General features: G+C 42.8%; 1 protein-coding gene across 2 annotated transcripts in view; it reads left to right on the forward strand.

Moving 5' to 3' along the window:
• Nucleotides 1-8,166: 8,166 nt before the first annotated feature.
• Nucleotides 8,167-19,924, forward strand: part of hace1 (HECT domain and ankyrin repeat containing E3 ubiquitin protein ligase 1) — a 34,159-nt gene continuing 22,401 nt past the window's right edge. For both annotated transcript variants that reach the window (XM_070966605.1, XM_070966607.1), the window contains exons 1-6: nucleotides 8,167-8,483; nucleotides 9,618-9,672; nucleotides 11,153-11,242; nucleotides 15,669-15,773; nucleotides 18,774-18,849; nucleotides 19,000-19,131. In XM_070966605.1, coding sequence (XP_070822706.1) covers nucleotides 8,393-8,483; nucleotides 9,618-9,672; nucleotides 11,153-11,242; nucleotides 15,669-15,773; nucleotides 18,774-18,849; nucleotides 19,000-19,131 — 549 coding nt within the window. In that variant the 5' untranslated portion in view covers nucleotides 8,167-8,392. The remainder of the gene's footprint in view (nucleotides 8,484-9,617; nucleotides 9,673-11,152; nucleotides 11,243-15,668; nucleotides 15,774-18,773; nucleotides 18,850-18,999; nucleotides 19,132-19,924) is intronic.

The raw sequence follows: 19,924 nt of genomic DNA on the forward strand, positions 1-19,924 counted from the left end.
TTCCCAGGCCAGCCGAGTGACATAGTCACCCCAGCGTGTCCTGGGTCTTCCCCGGGGTCTCCTCCTGGTGGGACATGCCTGGAACACCTCCCTAGGGAGGTGTCCAGGGAGCATCCAATAAAGATGCCCGAGCCCGAGTTCATGACCATAGGTGAGGGTAGGAACGTAGATTGACCGGCAAATCGAGAGCTTCGCCTTTCAGCTCAGCTCCTTCTTCATCACGACAGACTGGTACAGCGACCGCATTACTGCAGCCGCTGCACCGATCCGCCTGTCAATCTCACGCTCCATCCTTCCCTCACTCGTGAACAGGATCCCAAGATATTTAAACTCCTCCACTTGAGGCAGGAACTCTCCCCCAACCTGAAGGGAGCAAGCCACCTTTTTCTGGTCGAGAACCATGGCCTCGGACTTGGAGGTGCTGACTCTCATCCCAGCTGCTTCACACTCGGCTGCAAACCGCCCCAGTGCATGCTGAAGGTCCTGGCTCGAGGGAGCCAACAAGACAACATCATCTGCAAAAAGCAGAGACGAAATCTGACGGCTCCCAAACCAAACCCCCTCCGGCCCCTGGCTGCGCCTAGAAATTCTGTCCATAAAAATGATGAACAGAACCGGTGACAAAGGGCAGCCCTGCCGGAGTCCAACATGCACCGGAAAGCTCCTGCTCCGGTTGTACAGGGACTGTACAGCCCTCAGTAGAGGGCCTCCAACCCCATACTACCGGAGCACCTCCCACAGAATGACGCGAGGGACACGGTCGAATGCCTTCTCCAAGTCCACAAAACACATGTGGACTGTTTGGGCAAACTCCCAAGAACCCTCAAGCACCCCTGCGGAGGGTATAGAGCTGGTCCAGTGTTCCACAGCCAGGACAAAAACCGCATTGTTCCTCCTGAATCCGAGGTTAGACTATCGGCCGGATTCTCCTCTCCAGTACCCTGGAATAGACTTTCCCAGGGAGGCTGAGGAGTGTGATCCCCCGATAGTTGGAACACACCCTCCGGTCCCCCTTTTTAAAAAGAGGGACCACCACCCCAGTCTGCCAGTCCAGAGGCACTGTCCCCATCTGCCACGCGATGTTGCAGAGGCGTGTCAACCAAGACAAACCTACAACATCCAGAGACTTGAGGTACTCAGGGCGGATCTCATCCACCCCCGGTGCTTTGCCACCGAGGAGCTTGCGAACTACCTCAGTGACTTCAGCCCCGGTGATGGATGAATCGACCTCCAAGTCCCCAGTCTCTGCTTCCTCTACGGAAGACATGACAGTGGGATTGAGGAGATCCTTGAAGTATTCCTTCCACCGCCCGACAATATCCCCAGTCGAGGTCAACAGCTCCCCATCTCCACTGTAAACAGTGTTGACAGAAAGCTGCTTCCCCTTCCTGAGGCGCCAAATGGTTGCCAGAATTTCCTCGAGGCCGACCGGTAGTCCTCCTCCATGGCCTCCCCGAACTCCTCCCAGACCCGAGTTTTTGCTTCTACAACCGCCCGAGCTGCCGCGCGTTTGGCCTGCCAGTACCCATCAGCTGCCTCAGGAGTCCTATGAGCCAGCCAGGCCCGATAGGCCCAACAGACCCTCACGGTACGTTTGGGTCTGCCAAGTCTGTCCCGCTTCCTCCCCTGCCAGCGAATCCAACTCACCACCAGGTGGTGATCAGTTGACAGCTCAGCCCCTCTCTTTACCTGAGTGTCCAAGACATACCAGAGACTGCCGAAGGTCAGATGATACGGCTACAAAGTCGATCATTGAACTCCAGCCTAGGGTGTCCTGGTGCCACGTGCACTGATGGACACCCTTATGCTTGAACATGGTGTTTGTTATGGACAAACTGTGACTAGCACAGAAATCCAATAACAGAACACCACTCGGGTTCAGATCGGGGAGGCCGTTCCTCCCAATCACACCCCTCCAGGTATCACTGTCGCTACCCACATGAGCATTGAAGTCCCCCAGCAGAACAATGGAGTCCCCGGTTGGAGCACTTTCCAGTACCCCTCCCAGGGACTCCAAGAAGGCCGGGTACTCTGCACTGCCGTTCAGCCCATAGGCCGAAACAACAGTGAGAGACCTATCCCCGACCCGAAGGTGCAGGGAAGCAACCCTCTCACTCAGCGGGGAGAACTCCAACACATGGCGGCTGAGCTGGGGGGCTATAAGCAAGCCCACACCAGCTCGCCGCCTCTCACCGCAGGCAACTCCAGAGTAGAAGAGAGTCCAGCCTCTCTCAAGGAGTTGGGTTCCAGAGCCCAGACTGTGCATGGAGGTGAGCCTGACTATCTCTAGCCGGTACCGCTCAACCTCCCGCACTAGCTCAGGCTCTTTCCCCCACAGTGAGGTGACATTCCATGTCCCCATAGCCAGAGTCGTTGTCCAGGGTTTGGGTCGTCGGGGCCCCCGCCCACGACTGCCACCCATATCACATAGCACCGGCCCCTTCTGATCCTTCCTGCGGGTGGTGGGCCTACGGGAAGGCAGGCCCACGTTGCTCCTTCGGGCTGTACCCGGCCACCAGGCACTCGCCAGCGAGCCCCAACCCCAGGCCTGGCTCCAGGGTGGGGCCCCGGTGACGCCGATCCGGGCGACGTACGCTTCCTTTGTTTTTTCTCTGTCATAAGGGGCTTTTGAACCGCTCTTAGTCTGACCCGTCACCTAGAACCTGTTTGCTTTGGGAGACCCTACCAGGGGCATTAAGCCCCGGACAACATAGCCTCTAGGATCATTCGGGTGCTCAAACTCCTCCACCACGATAAGGTGTCGGTTCAAGGAGGAGTGCGTTAGTCTCATCTGGCTTTAATTCCTCGTGGAACATCTGACCTACAGGGCTGGTCTCTGTCTCTGTCTCTACTGCTGCTGCAAGAGTCTGAGGGTCTTTCACCTGGATTTAAATTAAACAGAACTGATATTAAATCACATCACACAGATCAAAGATCATATGCATTTCCATAGATACACTCAGAGTATATACCGGAAGCACAATTAATATTGGACAAATTCGCTTTTACAGGATGGAACATTTGTACACACTTTTTAGAAAAAAAAAAAAAATCTACATGCTTCATCTAGCCAACTCACCTTACTGCGCCAAGGCCATTTTGCATCACCATAATTGTACTCAATTTCAGAACCTAGGTCCATTTTCTTCAGGGCAAAAAGGCACAAGTGTGGCTTGTTGTTAACTATGATTTTTTTCATGACACAATCAGGATTTTTGTGGTTGTTGTTGACTAATCTTCCAAGAGATTCATCTTCTTTCGATGCACCAAGGCTGAAAAGTATAAGAAAAATTGTAATAGTGTTATAATTTTAAACAGTTTATATTTTTTAAGGTATTTTCAAGAGTATTTGTGCTCTAGTTCAATTATTAACTATTAAAAGTTCGTTTCAGGGTTAACTTAGAATTTCTCTAGTCTATACAAAACATCTTTACATGCTTACCAGGTCAAAAGAGAAATGTGCTTTCAATCTCTGAGTACGGTCATGACTGGCATTCCTCCTGTGTGAGGAGTTTACCCCTGTACTCCAAGACAAAGTCCCCTGGTTCAATGGGCTGCATGGCAAATACTCCTCTTCCTACAAGAATATAACAAAGTAAACACTTCATTCTGGGCAGTCTAAAACAGGTGTTACAGTTTTTTGTGAAGTGGGTTCGTATGCAACACTTGAGTTGATGTATCACCTGCAGACAATGCTCAGCACTCTCCCAGTTGTGATGTGGACAGCAATAAGAGGTATTTTAGCCTCCTAAAAGAGGCCCCTCTTGAATAAATGCATTGATATGCAACTACAGTGAATATCTGCAGTGTTTTTCAGCAGTTTAGCCAGTTGTAACTTCTAATATATTTGGAGGGAGGGGCCTGTCATTCTGTTCCCTTGAACTGAAAGTGCTGTGAGCCATTTATTGCAGGTAAGACACCAGTAAAGCGTAAGCACATCATACAACCCAATTTCAACAAGATGAACTATCACTGTAACTTTTGACATACAACATGGCCCACAATTTGGTAAAAAGATGTTCTAGTCTACTGCCTTTAAATTCTGCATGTACTGAAACAAGAGATTCAGTATAATAGCACAACACTGCTGCTTCGATAGCCCTTTTGGAAATGCCAACAAAACCTTTTGTTCATTTGTTCATATAGACAGGATGCAACACAGAGATGTGGAATACTTAAGTTCATTTAACCTATGTTCAAAGTAGAAATGGGACAGATGTGATCCATAATCAGTATCAGGTGCTTGTATTGACATAATTAATGTATATCTGACTCATGTCACTGATCCATAAACCAATCCAGATTCTAAAATAAATAGAAATAGAGAACAAGAAAGTGCTACTTAAGGGTTCCTGCACCATTTTAAAAGTCAAAATTACAGCTTTTTGAAACCTTCTTAAAAACTCAGTAAATTAAAATTAAGACCCAACAGGCTATGGGGAACAACAAGAAAAGAACTAATTTCTATACATGTGAATAATGCCATCTACTTTTAATATTTTGTAATGCAGACATTTAATCCCTCTTCACCATCTGTCTTCCCCTATTCTTTTTATGTGACTTGTTTTGGATCAATACAGATGAAAATTCACCTTTATCCTATGGAAACGAAGGTCCCCCAACTGGGGGACTCTGAGAAATACAGAACAAACAAAGTGCCACCATTGCACTAATCATGACAGAATATAGCCATGTTGCACATCACATTAAACAGCAGACTCTGGGTTGATTCATTTTCAGTAACTGTTTGTAAATTGTGTGACTAATGTTTGAACAATGGCTCATAGTGGTAGATGGTTCCAAGCTGTGCCAAAAATGGGCATTTTGGAAACCTCGTCTGAACCCTTGGTAGTAAAATGTCTCTAATTTTGTTCTGCTTCACTTTATCAGAATCAACCTTTGCAAAGATAATGTACATATATTGTACTATGACTCGATAGAGGTTTAGTGCTAGGGCTGCATCATTCTAAGGGATACTCATCCTAAATAGTTTTTTTTTTAGGTGAGCCTGAAATTAATTTTGTTTGTGCTGTGTGTCCTATCATCATTTACTCTTCACTAGTAACACATATATGTACACATCTCAACAAATTCTCAAAGTGTTCCCTTTACTATGACGCCACAAGTATTTAAATATACCTTGTGGTTGCAGAGCTATATTTGTTTCATTATGGATATGCAATTTTCAAGCAGAGGCCTAAACTGCAGCTAGGCTAATACCACAGCAATAGCCTCTACTTCACTGGTCACTTCAGTAGAATATTTTAACAAAGCACTCTGGACTGTAAAATGTCATATATTAATAGTATATTATTTATATCACTGTGATTGAAATTCTCTGACAAAAGCAAAAAAGTCAAATACAACCTGAAACAAATAAACTCTGCCCTGTCGTTATATCCACTTCACTGTTTTGCTTTTGAAATGCATAAGTTTTGTCAAGGAACATTCTGCCACTTACCTTTGTAACTGTCGAATAAGTCTTGCCATAAATCCAGACTTGTCAGTGCAAGACAGAATGTATGTCTTTGCATCATCTACAGGCTTTATTCTTCTTTTTCTCCTTTTGGACATAACGGCTCTGTGAAAATAATTTTGATCATTACTACACATTCAGCATACAAGAATTGTTCAGTGAGTCATGTTTATATTGTCATGAGTTGTCTAGATTGCTAAGTGCTGATAAAGCAATTATTGACAACAAACAGACAATACCAAACTGACAATGAAAAAAACAAAAAACAAGTCACTTCATTAGTGGGGTCATTTACTAGTAATTTAAAAAGCTCTTTAGCACTTTTGGATTTCATTAATTTTAGGAACTTGATATACAGTTGAATTTCATTATACTATCATGTAAAGATTGGTGGGGTTTTTATAAATTTAGACTAAAGACTAGACTAAATCTATAGATCTATAATTTTAATTATAATCATAAATTTCTAGACTTTACTTAATTTATGATTTAATCTGTTAATTTTAATTTAATGTTTTGTTACTTATTAGTGTAAATCTGTCTTATTTCACAGTACACTGTTGTCTCTTAACTTTAAAATGCCTTACTTTTTTGTGAATTTTAAGTTTTTAATTAAAAAAAAATTGCTGGCTATTCATATTAGGCCGCATGTAGGCCGCAATGCTAATATTAGCCACTAGTGATCTTTGTTAAGGCTAAAAATGACTGTTCAGTAACGTTAATTAGACAGCTTGAAAGCTGGAGTCTGTTCTCTTCAGATTAACTTTTTGTTATATTGGTCGAAATAGTCTTTACATACTGGGAGCAATCAATACACAAGAAAAAACAACCGATCACTGTAATAGACTATTATATCGCTAGCGTTAGCAGCTAACCGCAAGCAGCTAACGGTAGCAGCTAACAGATATTGTAATACAGAAATTAACATCATTAAGGTATATACGTTATAAATTGAACAAAATCATGCCTACCTGTTCACTGTTTCTTCTTCCTATTGAATTTGCGGGGATCGCACAGCACAGCAATCTGCTTGACCACCGACACACACACTTCCGGAAGTGTGTGCGTCGATGCTACACTATCTTACCAGCTCCAGGGGCGCTAGTGAGCAAAAAGTTCACACACACTTACACAAATATTTCCAGTTTTTATCACCTTGTGGGCCAAAAAATAAAACATAAAAAAAAGCAAAAGGCATAGCAGGGGGGGCTTCTGAGCTCATTTTAAGTGAAATCAGTGTGGGGCCCACCATTTTGGGCCCCACATCAGTTTTGGGCCCCCCACTGTTGGTGTGCTCCCTGCGGTGGGACCCTCTGAAGTAAGAAATGTAAGTGTGCGTGCACGAGTAGAGCTAGAACTGTGTAATGGAAATGCGCCATATGTTGTTTTTCCTTTCTTTCCCCTGAGCCAGTGCCCACTGTGACAACCGTAACCCTATCCTCAGTCTTCACCCTAAAATTTAATGATTTACATTAAGGGGACCTGCATTTTGTCCCCATAAGGCAGGTGAGTCCCCACAATGTGACTGTGTAAACATATTTTTGTCCCCACAGCGTGATAAATACCAGGTCTCTCACAGACACAGACACAGACACAGACACAGACACACAGACACAGACACACACACACACACACACACACACACACACACACACACACACACACACACACACACACTGTGAACCTGACGTCCCACCGCCCTTAGACAAGTCTACACACAATGAATCCTAAAATCACCACTAGACAGCACTTGCTTTAACCATCAGAGCATCAGGGATTCCTGCTTTAAGTGACTACAGTTATGGTCAGAATCAGATACCTGCTTGAAAGTACAATACTCTGAACATCCCTACTTTACATAAGTGAACACACAAAAGGGCAGATAAATTCAGCACTTAGTTTTATTACTTAATACTTTAATGATCCCACGCTGGGGAAGAATTAAAATGAGAGGTAGAGGTACACATCACTTCCACGTTATGTTTCAGTTGTGATTTTGACTACTGGCAAGGTATGAGCGAGAGGGTGATGGATGGTTGGGTTAAGAGCATGTTTATGCACTTGGCAGGTTTGTCGATGCTCACACTGACTGTTCCAGCCAGCGTCTGATTCTCTGAAATCCTTGTGGCATATTTTACAAAAAAGTATGACCGACATACGAGCAGATGTCGTCTCATTTGGTGAGGTACTTGGACAAACTTAAGCCTTTTGGCAGGAACTCCATCCCTCTCGTTTGCTTCTCCTCCTCCATGTTTCATTTAATATTCTCCATACTGCCTCCTGCTGGACCAGAGGAGAATTTAGCAAACTTGAAATAGGTTATGCCTCCTTTCAACGTTACAGCAAACTTTTTTCAGACTTTTTTTCAAAAGGTTAAGAACGTTGATGTAATTTATTCAACAGGAGGACGGCTGGTGGGAAGGGTAAAAGGGAGGATCCCGGGACAAACGGGGGGCTGACAGGCTTGACTCATAGTCACAGTACGTTAACTCTCAATGTGAGGGCAGAAGAGGCAGTTTGCGATGAAAAGCACACACTACCAAACACACATCATCCAGTATTCAACAAAATTAACGTTCTGCGATGAATCATACTGAGTGTAAACAGGGGGAATGATAACAACGAACGAAAATTGTTGCAGTGTTCTGTGCTGGTCAATGGCTTTTGAAACTACATCACCCATATTGCATAGCGTTACCTGTCATCACAACAGGAAGTAGAGGCTGGGCAGCGACAGCATTTATGTATGAGGAGAACAGTGTGGTCGGAAAAAATGAGTGTACTGTAATTCAGTGTGTCTGTCAGAGAAACGGTCACCTCCTGCCAGCGCCTATGGACGACGCCCAGGGACAACACATCGCCATTAGGAACAAATAAACCGAACGACCGAGGCTTATCCCGCTGGATTGGTCACCTATGATGGAACGGGCGATGGAGCAGCTCAACGTACAGCTCAACCGGCTGACCCGGTCCCTCCGCCGGGCCAGGACCGTCGAATTACCGGAAGGTAACGTTACAGGATGTGAAAGGCTGGAGCTGCATCAGCGCGAGCAGCCACCGTAAACAACGGTGTTCACGTGCATACAGTCATTGTGAAGTGTCATATCACCCTGCTTCGGCCTCTGTTACTGTTAGCCACACAGGGGTATTATTCTTCATCTTCCTAATCTTGGTTATTCTATAGATCTGTTATTTCCCAATTTAACTTTTATTAGAGATACATTTACTGTCAGAGAGTGTCAGTCAGCAAGAAACTTTTTACATAATTTATTGTCATTTCCATGAAGTCACATGTGAGGTCCCTTAAAATATTTAGCCTAATAAATGATTTCCAATGTTCAAAACATACCAAAATCAAATTTGGGGTTATTAGATAACGAACTCTTAATCAGAATATCAGCAAATACAGAGGCAAAAAACGAATAAGTAACATAAAGCCATTCTGCCTGTGGTTCCTGTGCCTCCGAGCAGGACACAGTACTCAGTATAAGGCAGGTTTTTCTTCATGTGCAGGTGTTTGTTAAACAGGCTACAGAGAGAAAACACTGCTCTGCTGGCACTGAGTGCCTGTAGTGGTATTGGCAGTTTGTAGAGCTCTTAAAGCCCACTGACAGCTGACCCAGCTGTGAGCTGCCATCATCATCAGAAACAGACCTCACCCTACTGACCCTGAAAGGATGTCTCACTTGTCTAAAATCACATTTCCTCATTGCTGCTTTGATGCTTTTCATGCATCACTCCACACCTCCTCAGTGGGAGGGACTACAACGCCAGGATAAGATGCAATTGAGGGAAACATGGTGCCATTTAAGACTGTACCCAGTGTGACAGTGAGCCATCATGAGCCATGCCAGGACCCTGAAAGTGAAGCAGCGACATGGAATTGAGCCATTATTCATTTTATTATTTACCTTTTTTCTACCGTCACATGTCAAAATGTCCTCTGTAAAAAAAAGGCCTATTTTGTATATCTGTGTCCATGTGAGGCATGTATATGGACAGGCACTGTTCCACTCTGGGAAATGAATGTAGTATACTAAAAATCCATTTTTTCCTCTCATTGTCTGCCTAACATACTGTTGGTTTGGAGATGGAACATCTGTCAAGTTATGTTATTCCTCCTCTGTTTCTCCCTCCTCAGACAATGAGACTGCAGTGTACACACTTATGCCAATGGTCATGGCTGACCAGCACAGGTAAGCATCAAACCAGACTGTGCAACATGTGTTTTGTATTTATGTTGGCACATTGTGATCTCAGTGTTTAAGGAAGAGTGCATGTATTGTGGCATGTTTACCTGCTGTCAGCAGTAACAAGTCTCACTGTATTTTTCACTTTCATCTGCACATCAGTTATCACAGCAAGTGGGGAGGGTGGGGGGCTCCAGGAAGAGCAACAGAGGAAGGATCCTTCTCCCAGGAAAGACAGACATGCAATAGATGTACTGGAAACAAAAGCCAAGAATCACAATATAAACAAATTTTGTCAGTGTCACCTGATAGGTCAAGCCCCACTACGTCCTCTCAGCCATGAAGACCTGGAAGGAGGACAGGCCACACAAACACAGATGAGGCAGCACAGCAGTTACAGACAAGGAATACATGATAGTATGCAGACGAGGGAGAGAAGAGGAGAGGCTTAATCTCCTGGGGGACGATGATCAACATTTAAATGTTTGGAGGAGACAGCGACAGCCTGGAGGGCTGATGGTCCAGCAGAGAAGAGCCTGAGTGAAAAGAGAGAGGGAGAGGCAAACTAGAGAGAGAGAGAGAGAGAGAGAGAGAGAGAGAGAGAGAGAGAGAGAGAGAGAGAGATGCACACAGCTTGGCAGCTTGAAGAAAATCAGAAAACAAAAACAATGGAAGTTTAGAGAGATTCAGTGATAATTGAAGTTTACAGTTTGTTGTTTTCTCATCAGCAGGATAGACATGGACCATAGGTACTTAAGTTAGTAGAGTAATTGTGACTGAGACTGGCCCACTGCGAGGATAATGCTAACAGGGGCGAGTCCTGAGGTGTCAAACGTTGAACACCAAGCTAGGGTGAAAAGACAAGTTTTTGCCTCAACAGGGAAGTATTTCCAGAGAAAAGGGGAGTCAAAGGAGGAGGCCCTGCAGCCAGTGGACTTCTTTTTAACTCTGGGGAATGACAAGAGTTCTGCATTCTGAGAACATATAGCACGAGATGGGAAGCTGAAATTGGTGTAAATGGTAAAATTTTCGAGTTTTAGTTATCAATCTCGCTGCAGAGTTCTAAACCATTTGAAGCCTTTTCATACTAGCACGTAGCATAGACAGCAAAACATTCCACAGATGAAGTCTGGATGAAACAGTGATGTATGTGTCAGCCATGGACATAAAAGCCTGCAGATAGAAGGAGAAGGTAGGAACAAATGTAACACCAAGGTCTTTGACATTTAAACTTCGAAGAATTACACAGTTGCCAAGGGTGACCATTTCATTTTTATTGGATTTTTAGGAGCAGGAAATTACAGGACAACCATGATGTCACAACAGATAAACAGGCCTCTAAAATCATTGTTTGAGGAGTATTGTATTAAGATTATTGTATTAAGAGTGGAAATTTATTCTGTCACCTGCAGAGGTACAGTGAAGTTGTGATTTGTTGTTTTCTTCCGAAGAAATGGTCTTTTTTTTTCTATCTCGTCTCTAAAAGGTCAGTGTCAGAGCTGCTGCTCAATTCCAAGTTTGATGTGAACTACGCCTTTGGACGGGTGAAGAGAAGTTTGCTGCACATCGCTGCCAAGTAAGATATTCTTATTTGTGAATAAGCGCAATATTGAATTCTGCTGAATCCTGCTGCTCAGTGTACTGGGGGAGTAGGTGCACATGTCCATATGAGGTTTAGGCTTGTGCTGAGTGTGATGACAGACTGGCCAATATTAGCTTAATGCACGTTGTCTGGTAAGTTACAAGAAACTGCAGTAAAAACAAGTTCCAAATACTATCGGCCAACAATGATGCAGAGGATGAGGGCCATTTGGTTTTGGTGTGTTGGTGAGTGTCACGAACCGGGCCGCACGGCCATGACAAAAGAGGGAGATGCACAAAAAGCCAATTAAACAAAGTATTTATTTAAGGAAAGATAACATAAACAAGAGCAACCTAATCTAATCATGGTGTGTGGTCTGTAAGGTCAGTGGTGTAGGTGAGTGCATGCATGTGGAAGTATATGTGTGTGTTGTATGGTGGAATAAAGAAACAAGAACCTCAACAAAACGCCAGGAGCTGTCGCAGGCAAGGGAGAGAGGCCGCAACTCCAGGAGAGTCTTGTAGGCCCACAACCTCCCAGGTGGTGCCAATGCCACTGACGACCCTGCTGATGTCAGGAGAGAGAGAGAGAGAGAGAGAGAGAGAGAGAGAGAGAGAGAGAGAGAGAGAGAGAGAGAGAGAGAGAGAGAGCAAGCAAGCAAGCAAGCAAGCAAGCAAGCAAACAGGGAGGGTCATCACAGTGAGGCATCAAAATATCTTGAGTAGTTTCTCTCCAATATATCGTTGTTTGGAGTTCTCTATTGACATTTTGTGTACAGCAGTTTTAGACTGTTGTTATTTTGTGACTTGACAAGATGTTGATGTTCAAGAAGAGATGAGTGGCAGCTTTACTTTATTAGTATTGCACCTTTCATATAAGAAATGCAGCTCAAAGTGCTTTACAAAAAAGAAATGACACGCACCAAGTACTTCACACAACAAAAGACATAGAATGAACATAAAACAGGAATGAAAATGAATGTAAAATATGATGGAGAATAAAACCCATTCAATAATAATAGTGAAAATGGTAAAAAAAAAAAAAGAAGAATGAAAATAGAACAAAGAGAATGCACAGCATACAATGGAAATTAAAACCAATGAATAGTATTATATAAAGTTTAAAATAGATTACATTGAATGCATAAAATCAAGTAAAATATAACAATTTAAGAGAAGTGTGTATGTGTGAGGCAAAGCACGAAAGTTTCAGACCTGTAACAGGACAGCCATAGCGAGCTGGTGTCCCTCATATCTAGGGGTGGTGTGTTCTAGAGCTCTGACTTATAATTGAAAAAGGCTGCATCCCTGAAATTTTTTGACTGTTACTGGAAACCTCCAATAAACCGGCAGCAGATGATCTCAGTGTTCCTGAAGGCAAATGGTGAACAAGGTGTTGCTCCTGACAGATTTAGGGCTTTGTGTATACGAGGAGGACGACCTTAAAATCAATTCTGAATGTTACAGGAAGGCAGTGCAGAGCAGCTAAAACAGGACTGATGTGCTCTCTCCTCCTGATTCTCATTAATAGATGAGCTGCAGTTTTAAATGAGCTGAAGTGTCTCTGTGTTTTTTCTTGAAGGCCATTAAATAGTGTTACTGTAATCGAGTTGACTTGAAATAAAGTCATGAATCAGTTTTTCTGCATGTTTTTGATTTACAAATGGTCATTCTTGATTTATAAAGAATATTTCTAAGGTAGAAAAAGGGTGTTTCCATCACCACGAACATCACCAGCATGAAGCATAGATCTGACTCTAGTACAACACCAGATGTATAACTATGGAAACATACATCATGTTGTCTAATGATGTCGGATATAGGCATGCTTCGCCAATATCTCTGCATGGATAAAGGAACGCCACCTTCAGCTTAAAGTGTCAGAGACTGAGCTCCCTGTCATCCCGGCCAATCCCTCTACACAACAACAGATCAGTATCCAGCTTGACTTCAGCTCTGCTCAGTCCCGCAAAATCTGCCAGAAACTTGGGTGTCATGATTGATGATCAACTAACTTTTAAAGAGCATGTGGCCTCTGTTACTCGGTCATGCCGATTTGCCCTGTACAACATCAGAAGAATCAGACCCTACCTGTCTGAGCATGCAACACAACTCCCAGTACAAGTGCTGGTACTATCACGCCTTGACTAATTTAATTCCTTCCTCAAAAAGTTTCTAGCTAGACTATTTTCTTATGTGGTTCCCAGGTGATGGAAGTTACCATACTCTATTTGTTCTGCACAGTCTCTCTCGATCTTTAGGAGAAGGCTAAAGACCAAGCTCTTTACTGAACACCTTCTTTCTTAAATAAAAAATAAAAAAAGCTCTCTATGCACTCCATGCATTACCTTGTGGCACTGCCTCGTAGCACCTATGTCCAATTGGGCCAGAAATTAGCATTATGGCACTTACTCTTGTTGTTCTCTCCTGTCTAGAACCTTGCTTGTGATGTATGAAAACCTCATATGTACATCACTTTGGATAAAAGCTTCTGCCAAATGACAAATCGTAATTGTAATTGGAATGATGTCACCAAGTGGCAGCATGTATAGTGAGAACAGTAATGGATCATGGCAGTTCCCCAGTGAAACCTCCAAACAGATGTCATGTTTCTCAGACACATGATCTCCAGGACTGATGAGAAACTATCTCCCTTTGATGTTTGTTTTCCACCAGTTTAACACAGTCAGAGAGACTAACCAACCGACTGATTAAGATATCATGGTTAATCATATGAAACACTGCTCTTAGGTCGAAGAGGACAAGAACTGAGACCTTATTTTCATCAGAATTCAGTCTGAAGTCACTGATTATTTTAGTCAGAGCAGTGTCTGTCAGTGTTTGTTCTATAGAATGTTGTTTTCTTTTGCACAGGCGTTAATTTGCACTGAAACTAGTTTTTCTAGTATCTTTCTGATGAATGGAAGGTTGGATATCAGCCTGTAGTTATTGAGTACATTACCATCTATGTTGGGTTTCTTAGTAATGGTTTTACAACAGCTGTTTTGAAGGCATATGGAAAGATGCCTGTTTCTGGAGCTGTATTTATAATCTTCAGGATATGACTTGAAACACTGTCAAATACCTGCTTTAATAATGCTTTGGGCACAGGGTCAACACATGGTAGACAAGTTAGTCTGTGACAGTCTTTCAGTCTGTAATGTCATGCAGGTGAATTTTCCCATGGTTCCATCTGTGTTCACCTCAGCATCAATGTCACCTCTAATTCAAGTTATTTTGTTATTGAAGAACAATGCAAGTATGGACCAGTGGGGGCAGCGTTGACTAGCTGGATAAAGTGGAGAATAATATTCTAGAGTTCCCAGCATTCTCTCTGTTAATCTTCGAAAAGTAATCTTTCCTTGCCAGACCTATCACTTTATTATAGGCAGTCATGGCTTCTTCGTACGTGTAACAGCGAACTGTTACATTTTCTTCCAGCTGCTCAGCAGATTCTCTTCATCTCATTAACATTGCTGTTGTTTAATCATGGGGAGATTCTGACAATCGATCTCTTTTTAACCTTTAATGAAGCAACAGTATGTAAAGCAGATGACATGGTATTGTTGAAATGTTCAATCATGTCATTTACAGAGCAGTCACAGCTGTGTGACTCAAATGATCTCAGAATATTACAGAACTTAGGTTCGGCGTTGCCATCAAGGAATCTCTTTTGATCCAGAACTTTGTTAAGATTAGGCTGGTATCACACAGTTATCACTCCACACTCAACTCACTGCTCGCTCCAAAAATGAAAAAAGTTGCATTGTATTTCAATTGTAGCTAAAGCACTTGCCAGACTAATTCTCAAACAAAACATGAGCTCGGCAGATTCATCTGGTTTCATCAAACACATCATCCATCCATCCATTGTCTATACCCGACTATCCCTTTTCCGGGTTGCGGGGGGCTGGAGCCTATCCCAGCTGTCAACGGGCGAGAGGTGGGACCGGTCGCCAGCCGATTGCAGGGCAACGTATACAGACATACAACCATTCACACTCACACTCACACCTATGGACCCTTTTAGAGTCAGCAATTAATCTAATGAGCATGTTTTTGGTCTGTGGGAGGAAGCCGGAGTACCCGGAGAGAACCCACGCATGCACAGGAAGAACATGCAAACTTCACACAGAAAGGCCCTGTCCGACCCGGGGATCGAACCGGCGACTTCAAAAACATGATTTCATTTAAATACCACAGCCCAACTCAATTCAAACTTGAGTTTAATGTTTCTCTCTGAAGCTACAGACAATCAATCAATCAATCAATCAATCAATCAATCAATCAATCAATCAATCAATCAATCAATCAATCACAATATGTTATTTCTTGAAAACAATAAGTTTAATCATCACAGTTCTCTCTGTCTTTCCGTTAGCAGTTATTTGTGTCTTGTGTGTGTGTTGCTCTCTGTCCAGCTGTGGCTCAGTGGAGTGTCTGATTCTGCTGCTGAAGAGAGGAGCCAACCCCAACTACCAGGACATTTCAGGCTGTACCCCTCTGCACCTGGCTGCTCGGAACGGGTAGGAAGAGTCAGAGTCTTATACTGCATTCAGTCTCTGTTTGCTGGTTCACTTTTAATTCAAGGTCTAGCGACACTTACAGTAACTTCACTTTTGGACATGCTGGGATGTCTAAATGCTGGAAATTTCTAGTTAGTGCTCATTTCATTCTCTCCAACCTGTTTAACATAAATAGACCTGGTGGACAAACAAAACTTATGTTTGCGTACAAATCACCAAACACATTGTGTGAATGACTGAGGTCCAGCAAAGTGTTGAAGGCATTTCCTTCCTCAGAAATCATTTCTAAGTGTTCAGTCTATTAAGTATTAATAAATACTGCATTATTTACATCTGTGTTTACTGTCTTGCAGTCTTCTTCTTTGCTGCCTTTTGTTTAAGACCTACTTTATTAATTACACAACACAACATGCACATGCCATGTTTTGGTGAAATTGTTCTTCTGCATTCCATCCATCCATCCATCCATCCATCCATCCATCCATCCATCCATCCATCCATCCATCCATCCATTCATCCATCCATCCATCCATTTTGTTGGTGCATTACAATGTTTCTTGGTGCATTACGTCTACCTTTAACCCTCCTATGGAAATGCCAGTGGATTAGTGTGTCAGAAGATATGAGCCCTGATGTAGGCTCCTTAATGATTACTCCAGTGATATGTGGAACCCCAGACACCTTCCAGCAGTGTGGTATTTGTACTGTGACTATCAACTTTAAAATTAGTCACTGAGAGGAAAAAGGCAGGGATCTGTCCAACAGGCTGAGTCAAAAAAACATGAAGCCATTGCTGCTGTTTCAGGGTGTTTATTGACCCTTTCAGTGAAATCACACTTTCGACCTTACCTGGTATGCTGACTCTAGATGTAAAATAGCCTTGCGGTCAACAGAAATATAGGCACCATGCCTCACCCTCACTCTGTAACAAACAAAACTGATCCCCAGGTAGGTGCAGGTGATATTAATCAATCAATGTGACACTCACACCCAGCCACACCTCCACATAGACACACCCACACACAGTGACAAGGTGAGAACATACATCCCTGCTCCTACAGTATTATTGTGTGGACATGCTGCAACAACCTCTTTAATCTGAGATCCTGCAGCCATCCACTGGCTGGCCAAACACTAAGACAGAGACAGCATAACATTTTAATCATCCATAACTATATTTCTGCTTCTTGATTCTCCGGTCACCTGATTCCACGATGCTGTCAGACAGGTGTCAGCTGCTGACTGATATACTGTTATGTCCAATTTCCTGCTGGTCATTTCTCATGCGTCTTTGTGGATAATTTGGGATTACATGTTTCATCATTACGGATGCACTTTTCTCTTTTTTAGTGCAGATTCACTTTTGTCAATTCATGCAGAAATTCTCCTGAACTTCTTTATGATTGGTTGCTTTGGTTAAGTGGCCTGAAGGTTAGCAAGCTACATAGCAAACCTGGAAAACAGGCAATTCGTGAGAATTGACTTGACTCCTCTCAAAGCTCCACTGAAGTCATGCACTGAGACTTACATCAGGAACCAAATGTAGCTTATCAAGAGAATACATCTGGATCTACATCTGGATCGATCCAATGCCTGCTCATTAGACTGGTAGATGTTGTTATTTGCATGTTGTCACTTGTAGTCAATGGACCTGACTGTGTGTCTGTGAGAGTGTGTGTGACCTGGTATTTATCACGTTATAGGGACAAAAATCTGTTTACACAGTCACACTGTGGGGACTCACCTGCCTTATGGGGACAAAATGCAGGTCCCCTTAATGGAAATCATTAAATTTTAGGGTGTAGACTGGGGCTAAGGTTCAGGTAGGGTTAGGGCTAGGCAAGTAGTGGTTCTGGTTAGGTTCCGGTAAAAACGGAACCTAGGGAAAAAGGGAAAGACATAGTCTTGTTAAAAAGCTGTTTATAATAAAATCAAAGGATGGTTAAAAGAGGGTCCTCCCAGAGAGAAACTTAAAGGAGGTTCATGAACCCTTCGTTGATAGAAATATTAAGAGAATAGTCGGTAAAAGAGTCAAATAAATAAGATAAAGTAAAATAAACTGATAAAACTTAAGGTAGGACGGTTGTATTTATTTCAGGGGTGGTCCAAGGCACAGGTAGGGCAGCGAGAATATAATGTGACTGAATTAAAACCATTCTCCTCTAGGATAATAGTTAAAAAAAAAACGTTTCCTCCCCAGGAATTTCAGAAGAGTATGTTAAAAGGACTGTTTGTTGTCAAGAAAATATAAATATAATAATTTAATGGGAAGCTGTAAATAAATAAAATAATAATAAAATACTGGATTGATTAAAGAATTAGGCGCTGTAATAAGACACACACACAAATATACACACACATATATATATGTATTAAAAGTGGTAAAAGATCATGCAAATATTGGAGTATAAATTATACATAATAAATAGAACAGATAAAAAGTGCTTTAAAAACGGGGTTAAGTGCTAAAATAAGGTGCTCTAAGACAGGGGTTCCTAAACTTTTCCATGCCATGGCCCCCCAAACAGCATTAGCTTCTGGCCGGGGACCCCCTTTGCAAACCCACCAACAATGCTGCAAAATATGTAAAGAAAGATCAACTTTTAGAATGATTTTCTTACTTTTATTCACTATTCAATAGTTATTACATTTGTTTAGCATAAGAATATTAAGGAACATGTTTTCAACACTGTATTATATTCCCACTGAATAACAAACTGTTGACAGACAAGAACAGAACAAAAGAAATCAAACTTCTCTCAATTGTGTGTGTGTTCACTATTCAATAATTATTACATTTGTTTAGCATAAGAATATTATTAACTAACATGTTTTGCGTTTTTTCCTTTCCTTTTTTTTCTTAACTTCTCTCCAATTTTCTGAGGCCCCCCTAGCGCCCCCTGGCGGCCCCCAGGGGGCCCCGGCCCCCACTTTGAAAACCACTGCTCTAAGAAATTCAAGCAATCCAGTAAACACTCTCTTGTGTTCCTGTTTCCTCAGACAGAAAAAGTGTATGGGCAGACTACTGGAATATTATGCTGATGTGAACATCTGCAACAATGAGGGACTGACTGCTGTGAGTACAATGTGATCCTGCCATAGTGTGATTATTGTATATTAATGTCTTAAAATCATTGTAATCAGATGATTGTTCTGTTATCTGAGACTGGTGGTTAATTAACACCTGTAGTCCGGACAGTGACAGTTGTGCAAACCTCTGCTGCAGATCCACTGGTTGGCAGTGAATGGGCGGACGGAGCTCCTCCATGATCTGGTCCAGCATGTGTCCAATGTGGATGTGGAGGACGCCATGGGGCAGACAGCGCTACATGTAGCCTGTCAGAACGGACACAAAACTGTGAGCAAATTCGAAAATACCTCTTTTATTGAAAAATGGTGTACTGTATGTATTTTTAGCTCTGATACTTAGAGTATGGGGCTCAAAGTTTGGCAACAGAAGTCAGACTTTGGCTTGGCTCAGGCCATTTTAGTCCATGTGGGTGTTAGGAGCAGCATGGCTGCTTGTTAGGCTTTTAGGGCTTAATGGCCTGTAGTGTGTACTACCTTAATTTGATGTTGCAGTCGTTGATAAAATGACGGGGCACCACCTTCCTCAGCTAAGAAGGACTGCAGAAATTAACTGCTATAACGCTGATAAATACTAACAAATGGACTAACAGTAAACCAGTCTGATAACCTGAAGTGTAAATTCTGGATACAGGGATCGTAGATATTCAGTTCAAAAGGACACCGTCTAACCAGGACTTAAATCAAAATAGAATTTATTAAGCAGAATTGTGGATAATGGGTAATGTACCATGAATAATACGACAGAAGATGTGAGGTGATATGACAGAACACACAAGAAACTTATGGCAACACAATGGTAAATAAATTGGCGATAGTGAGAAGTAGTTGAAAGGGAATAATGGGGACGCGAACGTAGAGTTAAGGGAATAAATGATTAATGGAGAGAATTTGGACGAATTGACCGTCTCTTAACCTCACGGACCAACTCTTATTCAAACCCGCTTAGCGTGCCTACTTGATTGCTGGCGTCCCGTTGTGCTCTGCTCCGAACTGACTCGAAGACGTTCCAGATGTTCGTCCGTGGCTCGATCTACTTGGTGATGTTGAACGGGGCGTCTCTG

Source organism: Chaetodon trifascialis, chromosome 7, assembly GCF_039877785.1.
Source record: "Chaetodon trifascialis isolate fChaTrf1 chromosome 7, fChaTrf1.hap1, whole genome shotgun sequence".
In the NCBI taxonomy this organism is placed as follows: Eukaryota; Metazoa; Chordata; class Actinopteri; order Chaetodontiformes; family Chaetodontidae; genus Chaetodon; species Chaetodon trifascialis.